This window comes from Cinclus cinclus, chromosome 1 (assembly GCF_963662255.1).
Source record: "Cinclus cinclus chromosome 1, bCinCin1.1, whole genome shotgun sequence".
Classification (NCBI taxonomy): Eukaryota; Metazoa; Chordata; class Aves; order Passeriformes; family Cinclidae; genus Cinclus; species Cinclus cinclus.
In genome coordinates this window covers 107,414,428-107,428,358 of record NC_085046.1, presented here as the reverse complement: position 1 = coordinate 107,428,358, position 13,931 = coordinate 107,414,428, and the positions used below count along the sequence as shown (strand labels likewise).

The 13,931-nt window shown below is 43.6% G+C and overlaps 1 protein-coding gene across 1 annotated transcript in view; it reads left to right on the top strand.

Annotated features, from left to right (window-relative positions):
- Positions 1-945: 945 nt before the first annotated feature.
- CDH2 (cadherin 2) overlaps positions 946-13,931 on the top strand; it is a 112,827-nt gene continuing 99,841 nt past the window's right edge. Inside the window, exons 1-2 of the mRNA XM_062501341.1 lie at positions 946-1,020; positions 11,806-11,917. Coding sequence (XP_062357325.1) covers positions 946-1,020; positions 11,806-11,917 — 187 coding nt within the window. The remainder of the gene's footprint in view (positions 1,021-11,805; positions 11,918-13,931) is intronic.

The window sequence follows — 13,931 nt, the reverse complement described above, 5'->3', positions numbered from 1 at the left end:
CTCCCCCCCCACAAACCGATGCGCTACACTAAGTTTGTGGGCTGGAATTTATTTCGTTCCACTGCTCTTTAGCTGTCGGCGTTGCCGGCCCCGCTGTCCCCAGCGCCCGCTCTCCAGGGACCGAGGAGGGGCAGCACCATTCGCAAGCACAGCGGCGAATTTCCCCGGCGCTCGCTGTGCCGTGCCGTTCCCATTGGCCGTGCGGCCGGCAGGGAGCGACGGGAGGCGGAGAGGGAGCTGCCAGCAGCAGACAGGCAGGCAGGCAGGCACCGGGCGAGCGCGTAGACAGGCGCACGGCAGGCAGAGGCTGCTGGGGTATTGTTATCATTGTGCTTCGGCGGAGGGCTTTGCCTGCAGGGGGAGGGGTGGAGGGAGGAGAAGAAAGAGGGAGAGAGAAAGTGCGGGGCGAGCATGCAGCAGGGCTGGGGCCGGCGGAGCGGCGGTGTTGGCGTGCCTGGGCTGAGGCGCTGAGAGGAGCCGCCTGCCCGAGCTCGCTGGGGGGCACCGGCGGGAGGAGCGAGGCGGGCACGATCCAGGCGTGGGGAAGGCTGCCAGCTGACGGGAGCCGCCGCCGCACCGGCCTCGCAGCAGCAGCAGCAGCGACTACTTCTTTCTTATCTCCCAGCCTTTTGTTCGCCCATCCTCCTCCTCCTCTTCCCTGCCCACCCGCTGCACCGTGGAGGGGGCTCGGCAGAGAGACAAGCAGGCTGACCCAGAGCTGAGTTTCACCCATCCTCCGCCCCCCGCTCTCTCTCCCTCCGCTGCATCGCTGCCCATGAGCTAGAGCGGCAGCCGGCTCCGGCAGGCGGGGGCAGACGGCGACCGCAGCTCCCGGCAGCTGCCGCTGCCCGACCCTCCCCGCCGCTCCCCTCGTCCCGCTCCGCGGGCTCCAGCCGCGCTCCGGAACTGCTGGGGGCCGCCCTGCCGCCGCCCCTCCTCGCCTCCATGTGCCGGGTACCGGGAGCGCCGCCGCGGATCCTGCCGCCTCTGGCGCTGATGCTGCTGGCGGCCCTGCAGCAGGTAAGCACCGCCGGCGGGGACCGGGCCGGGCTGCGGCTCTTTGTTCCCCTGCGGGCGGCGATGCCCAGGGAAGGCGGGAGAGCCGGGAAAAAAAAAGAGGGGGAGTGGGGAAGCAGGCAAGCTCCGCTTCGTGGTGGGGGTCTCGGGATGGGGGTAGGGGAAAGCGGCCCCTCCGCCGGGGTGCCCCGGGGTGGCTCGTGGCCGCTCGTGCAGAGCCACCTGCTCGGGGCAGCCCCGCCAGCGGGCTCCGCGCCCGAGAGAGAGGAGGACGCTCCTTCCCGGGGCCGGCTGAGTGTGGCCCCGAGACGCGAGAGGTGACGGGGGCAGAGATCCCCCCCTCATTCCCGGGAGAGCAGGTGCCGCGGGACGCGAAGGGGAAGCTGGCCGGCACCCGCGCGCTTGGCAGCAGCACGGGAGCTCGGCCCCGCCGCGGGCGCTGGGGACAAAGTAGCGGAGTGGGGGACGGAGCGAGTGTTCCTCCTCCGCCCCGCGTGATTGAAGGGCGGGCTGGGGTGCCAGAGAACAGCCCCCGCGCCTCGGCTACTCCCGGCTCCCTCTCCCGCTAATCCCTTTCCCGGGAAGAATTTAATCAGCCTCCGCCTGGGCGCTGGGCTTCCCCACCCCCTGCTGCTAACGGGAATTTCCACTGGGACGGGCTCTTGCCCCGAAGTGTTTAATTTATTATTATGAAAGTCCTGCTGCTGCCTCCCCCCCCGGGCGGCCTTGCCGGGGCGCTGCGGGCGGGCGAATGACGGGGTCCCGGGCAGGTGGTCGCGGGGCAGCACCGCTAGCCGCGGTGTGCTCCCCGTGGGGTGCAGAAACTGGAGATCTGGGACGAGATGAGAGTGGCCGGGAGGGCGTGGGGAGGACGGGGAGACAACAAGATGGATCCCGTTGGGGCAGCAGGGGCAGTGCCCGCGGGATGGTGGTTGGGCTCCCTCCGGCAGCCGTGGGAGCCGCAGCGGAGCCGGGGCACCCGGTGGGTTCCCCGTTCGCTTTGTGCTCGCTGAGCTGGTATCCGCCGCGGCGCCGGGGGTGGAAAGAGCGGTAAATCCAAGGGACAGATGGCGCAGATCATCGCCTCTTAATGGTATTTACGATTGGGGCATTTCTGCCGGGCCGGGGGAGCGGGTTGAGGCGAGGCCGGCGGCGGGGCCGGGGTGCCGGGGCGGGCAGGGCGCCCTCCCGCAGCGGCTGGCGCAGGGCAGGGGGAGGCGGCGGCGCAGCCACTGTCCATGGTGCGGCCCCGCTGCCTCCGCCGCACCGGGGGCGGGAGGAGCCCGCCCGCCCTCCTGTCTTCGCTCCGCTTCTCCGGCTCTCTGACACTCCTGTCCCCTCAAGGGGTCCCCGGGCAGTTGAGTCCTTCGCGGTGTTTCCGAGGAGCTCTCAGGGGTTCATGACTTGTACCAGGCGAGCGAGGTGCTGAAACGCTGCTCCGCGGCAGCCGGGGATTTTCCCTTTGAGTCCTAGGAGGACGCGAGGCAGGGTGTCTGGTGTGACGCGGGAGTGTCCGGCTGGGCATGAGCGGCTGCATGTGATAGCAGACACCCTGTTCAGAAACTTGTGTGTGCCACTTACCGGCTGTTGTGTTGGGTTGGTTTCTTAGTGTTGTGTTTTTTTTTTTTTTTTTTTTTTTTTTTTTTTTTTTTTTTTTTTGTTGTTTTGTTTTTTGTTGTTGTTTTTTTCTGTTTGTTTTTGGGTTTTTTTAAGTCCTTATATGCTGTTTAGTGTACATGCTTTCAGTTCTGTTGTCTTCCTATCTCAATAAATCTGTAAAGCACAAAATCTGCAGCAAGCTTTTATTACATTTTTTTTTTTTTCCCCCCCTACCCAAGGCAGGTTTGAAATTGAAGCACAGGCTATGAATTAAGGACAGAAACTAGCCGTGTTGCTTTCACGTATCCTTCAGTGTCACTGGCGCGTTATGGTTGGGGAATCCAATTTCCCCCTTGTTTGGCTGTCCATTAAATCAGGTTAAGGTTGATTTTTAATAGTGTGTAACAAAATTGGAGCTTGGATATTAAATCAGATTTATAGACCTGTGTTTGTACAACACTTTCATTTTAAGAGCTCTTTTCCCCTTTCCCCTTCTTCAATCATGCATACTGTAAGAATCTTCACCAGCTAGGTGCAGTGCTAACTTTTTTCCCCCGTCGTCATACCTACTACTTTTGGTTTGTAGGAGGTTATTTGTGTCATGTTCTTCTGAAATGTCGAACTTTTTCACTTACTTTTTCCTCTCTGCAATGCAGTACCTTTATTTTCTAGAGTTATTAATCAGTTTGTTATTAATTAGTGGCGTAGAAAAGTTGTCATTATGGAATTACTTAAAAGATTGTAACTGCAGTTAGATTTTAAGAGCAGATCTGTGGATGTTGTTTATGTGAAAGAAATACAGCTTCAGAGTTTTGGCAATGCACAAGGAAGAGGAGAATGGAAACTATACTCTATTTTGCTGGTTTGCGTATCATTATCAGTCTGGGAGTATTACATGAAAAAAAATCCTGACAGAAGAGAGGATGAAAGGAGTCAGTCTTGTTTTTCTAACTAACAACAATTCCAATCCATCAAAGGAATGGGAAAGCTAGTATAAGTTTACAGAAATGAAAGCACTATTAGAAATAAACTGGAACACAAATCAGAAATAAAGCGCTCAAAAAGGGAATATATTTTTAAAAAATATAAGCTAATTGAATCACTTTGTGGATGTTGTCTGTTTCTAAATCAAAAGCAAGTGAAAACAATAAAGCAGTGTTGAGCCTTTTGAGCCTAGGTGACTGGTTTGAATTCAAATTATGACAAAGGACATAAGTTATTAGCCTCTGCAGGCAGTTCTGGTCTTATTCCAGGTCTTAGCGAATGTATCCAGGTGATAAAGCTACTACCCTAAATGACACTCCTGTTAAGCTGCCTCAGCTGAGAATCTGACAGTGGCATTTCTTGCCAGCTCTACCCCTGTAGTAATTACCCCAGCAGCAGTGGTCTCTGGCAGAATTGGGGTGAGGAATATTAAGGTTGTTTTTTATGGAAACAAACAAGATCCCCTACTGTAGGTAAATCTCCTGTCTCTCACAATATATCTGTTCTGTAAAAGCAATGCAACACACCTGTGTCTTCAATTATTTTTTTAATCTGTCTAAGCACGAATTTTATGGTATCTCTGATAAATGACTTCACTAACAGACTCCAACACCATTAACTCCTCTAAAAGTACACGGAATGTTGTGAATTGAATGCATTTTATAACACATTCATAAGCCCCTGACCAGGGTAGTTATGTGGAATACCTCAGCCTTTTTAGATGTAGATCTTTGTGTTCTGGTTTTGTTTTGTCTTCAAAGACTCCACTGGAAAAGTTAAATATGGCAGGATATTGCAGCAGAGAGCTTTCCAGTCATTGTCTGGTCTAGGTGATAGTGATACTACTGACACATCCTTAAAATTCAGATAATTGCAAAGCTGAATTTCTTTGGATATTAAGCTGAACATACTATTTAAATATATTTTGTTAAAATATTTTTTTAAAAAAACCTCTCCTTTTTACATCTGTTATAGGGGATACAGGATAAGGTTGCGAAATTCAAAGAGTTTTGAATTTAAGTCATTAGTTACCAGAACAGGAGATAATCAGAATTATCTGGGCAGATATTGTAGCGAGCTCAGAAATACATATTCTGCTTCTGTACCAGAAGGCATATATTCTCATGTTGTCAATCTACGTATTTTTAATAAATGTGTGTTTTCTAGAGAGCCTTCTATTGCTCTGTCTCTTCCTGGGTAGTACTGCTACCTAGGCATGAAGCTCAGTGTGCTGGAAAGATGAATGCATAGTTTTATGATAGCAGCTTTTAAAATAGTGCCCAAAGTTATCATATTTTTGAACTATATCTAGTCAAGAGTGTGTAATTCAAGAACTTTCTATTTGTTATTTTCCTTTCTGTTTCTAGAAGCTGGAGGACCTCCCAGAAATACCATTAGAAGAACCCTGTCTTGTTTTATCTTACTTGGTTTCATTGATGCTTTTATATCAATAATGTAATTTATTGCTTCTTTTACTAACTGAGTACTAACACATGAGACAATTTACTTGTGACAGAATTGCATGTTTTTATTTAAAAATAGTTGGAGGAAGCTGTGAGTAAAGTTATTTTTACTCAATACAGACAGTATTGTGTAAGGAACGTGTCGTGGTAAGGAACAGGAATTTTTGAATGGCTTTTCCTGCTTAACAGAATCATTTACCAGTTGAATTCTCTGTTTCGCATTGGTTTTATAAGTGCTTTTTTAGGTTAGCAAAAGAAGTTCAGAAAGCTTGGAATAGTTTCAGTTGTTACCAGCACTCCCATTAGGATGAGAGCCTAACTTATTTTGAAGAATGTATGCACACAAAGCACAAGTCCACTCCCAAAGGCTGTGCGGTCTCTAATGTTCCATGGAATTTTTATTTTAAGTATTTGTTGTAAAAGGTAGGAGGAGCCTATAGTGGCCTTACGCAGTAGCCTGTGTGCTTCCACACAGACACCAGTTGTGTGGCATAAGGTTCAGTGAGACAGATCACAGAAAAAGCTGATGATCCCACAAGGATCATTGAGTCCAGCTCCTGGCCATGCACAGCACCATCCCCAAGAGTCTCAGCATTGTCCAGACTTGGGGTGGAGAGTAATGAAGGCAAAAAGAATACTTGACATTGTTTGCAGGAGCAGTGGTAAAGCACTTCTGACTACCACTGAGCTGAGACCTGCTCATTGGCCAGCAGTGGCATACAGTGGCAATGAGGTGAATCCTGAGAGGAAAGAAACATACATTATTGCAGGATTATTGCATTATTGCTTGTTTATAGAATAAGTCTGTTTTCCTCAAGTGTAGTTTGTGAGAGAGATAAGAGGGACCTTTTTCACCTGGGTGTTGGACCATGCTGCTGTTCACCTTGAGAGGTATATAATCCAAGTGTGTCATTTGATTTGATCCTGCACTTCTTGTTGAAAGATCATGGGAGTTCTGTTTGAATAAAGAAGGGAAATTAGGCTTTCTATTTTTAAATGACTTACGAAAACAGATACAATATCAGCAGCTTCCAAGATGGAAGGTGATTCACTGCCAGATCTTCTCAGCATTTCACTTAAAGTATTTGGTTTTAGTCAGTATTCGTATATTTAATTAAATACCATGTTTCCAAAAGGCGCGTTTATCCTCTCCTCTAGGCACTCCTTGACATATTTAAAAATATATTTTTACCAACACACTCCTCTAGGGACTCTCCATTTCCTTATAATTAGCATATAATTATCACCCAGCATCTGAAGACAGAGTTAAAATTTTGTGATTCCCCCCACAGAGGCCTTGCAAGGCCTCCCCAAAGGTCAGAAAAAAGCAGCATCCTCCTGTATGGAATAGCAGCAGTTTTACGGGCTGAGGTGTTCAGTATGAACAATATAATGGCTATTATCAAATCAGAGAGAGGTTGTTTCTTGTAGAAAAATTAGAATGTGTGGTCAAATACAGGACCAATTTTTTTAGAAAAAGTTATTATTAAAACAATTATTAAAACTTAGACATACAAAAATTTTAAGATAGCCTTCTCTGAGCTGTGGCTTACCTGAAGAACCATGTGTTTTGGAAGATGCAGCCACTCCCATGCTCTCCTAGTTGAGAGAGGGTGAAAGTCCAAACTTGGATCATGGGTATACTAAATAGCTATATCAGTTTTTAATAAACCAAATGAATATTGTCTCTCATTGGGGGTTAACAGGATAGGCTGTGAACATGGTTTGTAAAGCTGGATGATGAACAGATGCATGGTGGTGCTGGTGGATGAGAGGCAGGACATGAGCAGAGAGACTGTTTATATGGGCATGTAGAGATAGGACAAGTAAGAATGTCTACAAACTCAAAAACAGTAGGTTGAGATTAGTTAGTCTTCAGTTGGTGAGGCAGTGGAACCAGTTGTCCAGAGAAGTTGTGGATCGCCCATCTCTGGAAATGTTCAAGGTCAGGTTGAATGGTGCTTTGAGCAAGCCCCACTGGTTTGGTGAAAGGTGTCCCTACTCATGGGCAGGAAGAGTAGAAATAGATTACTTATACAGCCCCTTCCAACTCAAGGAGTTGTATGATTCTATGAACCTTTGGTGGCTTCAGGCAGGTTACTTTAAACCAGATAGTAGCATGAAAGTTGTAGGTTCTCTTACTTGGGGAAGGTGCTTGAGTGCTTCAAGTGTTGGTTTAGGACATTGGATTTTCTGATCTAAAATCTTGTGGTTCATGAAGCAGAGCACTGATTAGAAGTGAAGATGGTAGAACGAAAGCCCTTTCTGCTGTAACTAAATGACTTCTGGGAGGATGTGGCCTGGCACCCACTTTGGAAGGTTTTGGCTTCCAGAACAATTTGAATGAAAGGCACTTTTCTTTTTCTCTAGTCACACTCTATGGTTGAAAACAAATTGTACTTGACTATATTTGCTGAAGTGCTGAGTACTGTGAGAGTATAAACTGTTGGCAGCTTCATTTGCAGCAAGTTGGAGATTGAAGAAAGAATTGCCTAACATTTTGAATTCTAGTATCTAAAGCTTTTCAGAGATATTTTTATCATCCAGGGTATCTTTCTTATGCCGTATGACAGTAAGTAGGAACTCGTTACTAAATAATATCACCTCGTACAGCATATCCCATTGTGTCAGATAATGCCCGTACACAAAACTAAAAATGGAGAGAAAAATCTCAAGAGTTGCAGCCTAAGTTGCAAGTGAGTATTGGTTATCATCCTGACTTTTAAATTTATGAAGAAACACCTGGTCTTTAAACATAGTCACAAATGTTTCTGTGATCTGTGCTTAAGTGTTGAGTATTACTGCAATAGTTGGAAATTAATGTTGGTTATTAAGGAGGAAGAGCTCAAATCTGTCATTATTGCTTCATCATACATAACATGTCAGACATTGTTTTAAAATTCACACAATAATGTCCTGTGAATTGGCTAGACTTGTCAATTGGTAACTGTGCTATATTCAGTTATATTGTGTTGTATGATACTTCTTTGAGAAACTGCTTGGTTTCTCATTTTACTACTACCTTGGCTTCTTTACCTATGGGACTGAGTTACAATGATTATAAAAGAAAGCAGTCTTCCAAAAACAACTTGCTGTGCATTTTGGTACAATTGCTCTTAAGAAATCTTGTGTTGTAGTGCATGTAGATGCAAAGTAGAAGAGACTTGGATATTTCAGATTGATAGCTACTGCTGAACTCCAGTGATGTATATGCAGAGGAGGTGGTGCGATTACATTTTGAAATACATATTTTTTAAAATTGATATTTACAGATACTGGGAATTTTAAATATGTTTGTTTTTTAGAAACAATAGAGTTTGCTTATGAGTCCAGACCTGTCAATACTAGTGAAGAAATTCTGCCTGACTTGACTTAGAAACTTTTCAAAACTTTGAGGCCTATATTGTTGGAAGACTTACTGGTAGTACTTAAAAAAATTACATAAATGCAAATCCCTCGAATTATGCAGATGAAATTTAAAACAGGTTGTTCTGGTATTTTCTTTTTGTTTTTATCTTTTTTTAAATCAAGCCGGAATACAGCTTTAGAGTTAAACCACACATTTAATATCTAGAGATGAAACTAAAGTAGCAGAGGAGCAGGGTGTCAAAACTGCAGGCTTAACTGCTTAACTCTATCAAAATGGTGAATCCTTTTAATTGATTGAATAACATGTTTGACAGAAGACTTCTGATTTACAGCATGTTGCTTCATAATTGTCATTTTCCTGTTGCATTTAATCTGAGATCTACAGTACTGAGTCTATATGCACGATCTGATACCATGTGTGACTATCTCTCTAGCATCTGGAGATGCTAATGCTTATCACTCATTTAGCAGTTAAAATGGCTAAATAAGTCATAAAGGATGAGGAAAGCAGAATAGTTTTTTAGAAATAACTTTATTTTGCTGTTGCAAGGTTTGTTAGTACTTGAGAGGAGAATTTTCCAAGTGCTGAGCTTGTTCAAAGCTTTGTGACTCCACTGAGTAGATTTTATGTGGGTACAAGCTAAGGTAATTGCTTTCTGTCTTAAAAGATGTTTTGGTTTTTTTTAATAGTGTCTTTCTGCAGATGAATGTAGAAGTAATATTATCTTAAATTTGAAAGTGTCTTGGGAATTGTACTAATCACCCAAAATGCTGTAATTTATAATAATGTGTCCCATAATCTTCACAAAAGCTTTTGCCTTTTGCCCCAGATAAGGGGATAAAAATATGTCAGCATCCTTCTTTTCTTAGAGTTAAAATGGTTTAAGTCTTGCACTGTTCTTAGGCTGAACTTGATGTGACCCAGTGTGTCTGAAGTTGCAACTTCTACTTAATTCAGAATGTTGAACACAGGGCGATTAAGAATTGCTGAAAATTTGAATTCTTCCTTCCCTTGTGTTTTTATTCTGAAACAATCTTTACAAAGGGCTGTTTTTGGAGAGCAGAGTACAGTCTTTTGTTTCTGGATAAAATTGATGGCTGCAAATGAAAAGAATAAAGAAGGCTCTCTATTCATGTTTCCCAGCCTTTGTTTCAGTGGGCATTGTTTCAGTTTATAAGAGCTGTTTAGTACATATAGAGTACTGGAAAGGCTGAAAGATTCCCAAACACCGATGTGCAGTCTTGTTAAAAATCCTGCTATCTCCTCAGCTGTCCACCCAGTACCTTTTTGTTTCAAAGATACCATGAAAGACTTTTATTTCCTTTTCCACCATATTACTTTGAAGTCACCTTTTGTACAGTAGTTTAAATGAGTCTTACTGTTTTTCTTTCAAATTATGGAAACCTTATCAGACCTGTGATTTGAGTTCTCAAGCTGAGGAAACTGGCTGGTTGAAATTTTAGTTATTTTTGATTTGCCATCTTTTTATCTTAAAAACTCAGTATGTAAATAGACTGTTGGCACCTAGCTACAGATCCTGATTCCAGTTTTGAAGGGAATATAGTCCTGTGGTAGCTAAACTTTATTTGCTTTCTCTTTAGGGTCTCCATATAAACACATTAAACTACATAAGCAGTTGTACACAGGTGAGATACCCATGTAGGTCTTAAGTCACAACAGCTTAAGTTAAACTGAAACTTGATAATTACAAGTTCTCTTATTGAGCATACCTGGATAGTGCATTAACTTGCAAGCTAGTAAATTCTAATTTTTTTTTGTTTGTTTTTGCTAGTGTCAGTGTTGTGTATTGCACAGTTAGGATGCTCTTGGTGTAAATGAAGTGCAGTGGGTTGAAAATGCCTCCTTGTATTAGTGATAAAACTGTTCCAACAAGGGTTCACATGCTGAGTTTGGCCATATTTGTCAGTGGAGGGATTATGCTTCTGCCTAGTCCCTTTTCCCTGAGGAAACCCTTGTCATTTGAAGTGCCCCTGTCCCACCTCTGCTTTAATGCTCTCTTTCCCTGAGGTTACTGTGGTGAATGGGTGTGACATCATAATCTCCTCTTTCTCCCTTCTTTTCCATTTTTTTCCTGTAGGACTTGCTTTGCAAGTGTATGCAGACATACTTACATGGCCTTGTGTAGTTCTGCTTGATGGCAGCCCATCTGGGAAAGCAAACAGGAAAATCTAATTTAAGTCTTGATTAGATTTAAGTATGATATAATCATACCGTTGCTTGTGTTGTCCAAGATCATATACTACATCTGGGCATGCACGTGGATAGGCCTTTGTTTATCATGTAGAGGTGTGTGAGATTGTGTGAGGGCAGTCAAGATTTCTTGGATGTATCTGAGCCCTGGCTGGAATGGGAGCTGAGCTCTCTGCTGTGTACAGTGTGAAAGGGGTTTTGCCAGTGTATGGTCATGTAGCCACATGTAAGGTGGGCCATTGTCTTGTGCAGTACTAAAATGAGACAAAACCAATCCACTGAAAATAAATCTTGGTACTTTGCCACAGGAGATGCTTTCTTTTGGTTTTCTTTTGATTTTGTTTCTTTTTTTCCAAATAGGCAACAAACTGTCCTGGAAAATAGTTCTGCTCCAAGAAGTATCTTCTAAACATGGAAGACTACAGAACAAACAAGTTTCCAAATGCTGTATTATATTTCTTAATAGAAAGGCATTTATGAAGCTCTTCTAAGAATGTGATTTGAGGGTAAACTTTCTTAATACGTGAGAGAACAAACAGTTTCAGTGGCTCAGCTCTTCCATTGTGCAAATTTAATGAGCTACTCTTCTTTTTAACTTAATGTCCCTTTGAAATAGGAGATTGCATTGGAAACATTTGGCTTTATATGGTATCTGTTTGAATGTTAGCACAAATGTAAATTCTGTTAAGTTACTGCGAATGTAACATTTTGTTTTAGTTTACTTGTTCTGGTGCAGCCTCACATAGAAATACTCTAAATAAAGCATTTTACACCAGTAGTTGAAGTGATCCCTTTCAAGTAATCTGGCTGTGAAAAAGTTGACAGTGTGTTTTGTGCAACATTTATTTCCAGAGGAAGGAATGTTTTTGTTCCCTTTATGATTCCCCTTCAGTCTAGATGTCTGGTTTAGTGGAAATGTTCAGTTGTCAGAAGAGTCAAGATGGTGTATTATTTAGATCTTACCAGACAAGTGGGATTTGTTCCTTCCATTTCAGTTATCAGAAAGATTAACCCTTTGCCCTCGCGGTCCTAATTGCAGTCGTTCAGAAACAAAGATTCTGCTTGTAAAAGACAGCAGCAAAGTGGAGTATGTGCCAACTGGAATGTTTCTCTGGTGAATGTGGGTTGCAAGTATTGCATAAATTTTGTCTTGTGTTTCAGGCACCAATAAAAGCAGCCTGTGAAGATATGTCATGCAAGACTGGATTTCCTGAAGATGTTCACAGTGCAGTAGTGTCAAGGAGTGTACATGGAGGACAGCCTCTTCTCAATGGTATTGTTAGAAAACATATTTTGAACTTTTTTGTTTCTTGTAGTTGTAACCGTAAGTCGCTCTGGAGCATTTTCATCCTTAAATAGGACACAAACTCTTGCAGGAAAGAACATCAGCTGGTCTGTGATTATTTCTTGATCACTGTCATAGGAGTTGCAAAATCTGTTGGAATTAGTGGCAGCACATGCACCTCTGACTGCAATTTGAAAACACAGTGTTGCAAAACTTCCCATTATTATCATCTGATTCTTGGCACAGCATTCACACTGATGTTTCTTACTACCATTGATAATAAGTATGCCACTAGTCTATGCTTACAGCCCGTGTATGTATGAGGAGGTAAAGAGTTTCCTTTCTGCTTTACCATAGAAGAGCTGCAGTTACACCCAGTGCTGGTGCTTGTGTCAATGCAGAAATAGTTCCCTTACTGCTTTTCTGGAGAGACACCTGTGGGAAGCAAGTAGTGGGACAGGCAGCAACGAGAGAGTGCTTGTTTGTGAGCCCCTGGTCGGTGACCGCAGCCCTGCAGGCTCTGTAAGGAAGTGTGCCAGGAGAGGCAGGACAGTGCCAGGGCTGTCTCAGGGACAGTGCGCTGTTCTCTCACCCTGGCACCTCCCTGCATCCGAATGGCGTGGTGCCCAGGCTGGGGATGACCTGCTCACCTCGTGCTTGGTGAGCACAAGCCCTTTCCTCCACCAGGGATGCCCTGCAGTCAGTAAACCTGCTCAGATTGGTCCAGGTTGGGAATTCAGTTCACTGTTCTTTTTGTGTCTCTATTTTGCAGGGATAGAGTAGAGCACAGAGGCAGATGCTCTAAATATTTCCTAGATTTCCCAGCTGGTTAAATTTCAGTATACAAGTTTGCAGAAATAATGTTTTTTAAAAATCTGCATTAATTTGTTGGTTTTCTGAACTGCTAACATACTTTTTTTAATCTAATTTTGAAATTGTGGAACTAAGAACAACAGTTTTAGGTGGTTCAAATACAGCTTAAATAAGGACTAATTTAATTTAATGTGTTGTTTTTTCACATATAAGTTTGGCTACACAGTTCAAGACATTTAAATGAAAAAAATTCTAATGAGTCTGCAAAACAAATGAAGTAAAAGCTGTAGTCTTGATTTTTACATGCTGTATGTAGCAGTCTCTTGTTAATTATATTTTACAGACCTGTTTTGTGCTTTCTTAGAAGTATAATGGAAACTTGAATGCAGGATGAATTGATTAGCTTTAGTGTATTTAAACTTGAGTTACTAAAGCTTTCTCTGTTTAGTTTCAAGACAGTATATTCTACCAGCACAGACTTTTCTTTTATTAAAAGATTGCTTTGAAATTTATGTATTGAAATAAATGTTCTGCCAGTTGAGAAAATAATTAAGAGGAAAGAGAATATTCCTCCCTTTCCCACCAAATGGGAGTTAATAGATGGCTCTTCTATAGACTCCTATAATAGACATTAACCTGAGAACTCCTTTGTGTGTGATGAACAAACACAGGCAGGGGGCAGAAACAGGGACACAGAGCACAGCAGCCAAATGTTTCCCAAATGTTCCACCTTGAAACTACCAAATGTTTCTTACAGGTTAACTGTTATACCATCATTCCTCTTGAAATGGAGATCACACAAGTTTTGAGATTGTTCTCTGAAAGTTCTCTTTCACTCTCTATGGAATCAAGGTTGTTTCTGCAGTTTTTCCCTTTTCCCACCAGTTAGGATCCACAGTAGACTGGGCACTAATTGTCTGTTGTCATTGCTCATGCAAACCTCATGATAATGTCTGATCAGCTTTAACTGAGTCCAGCCTGGTAACATAGGATGACAGACTGACTTCCTGTCTCATTATTCATCCCAGTCCCACAGTCCCTTCCCTTGCTTCTCAGAAGTGAGTGAAGCATGACCGTTGGTTTGTCCTTGAATGGTATTAAAATGCATAACATTTTTGGGAAGTAGGAATTGGAAACACTGTATGAGGCAAACAGTATATATCACATCATATCAGCTGGTTGAAAAATG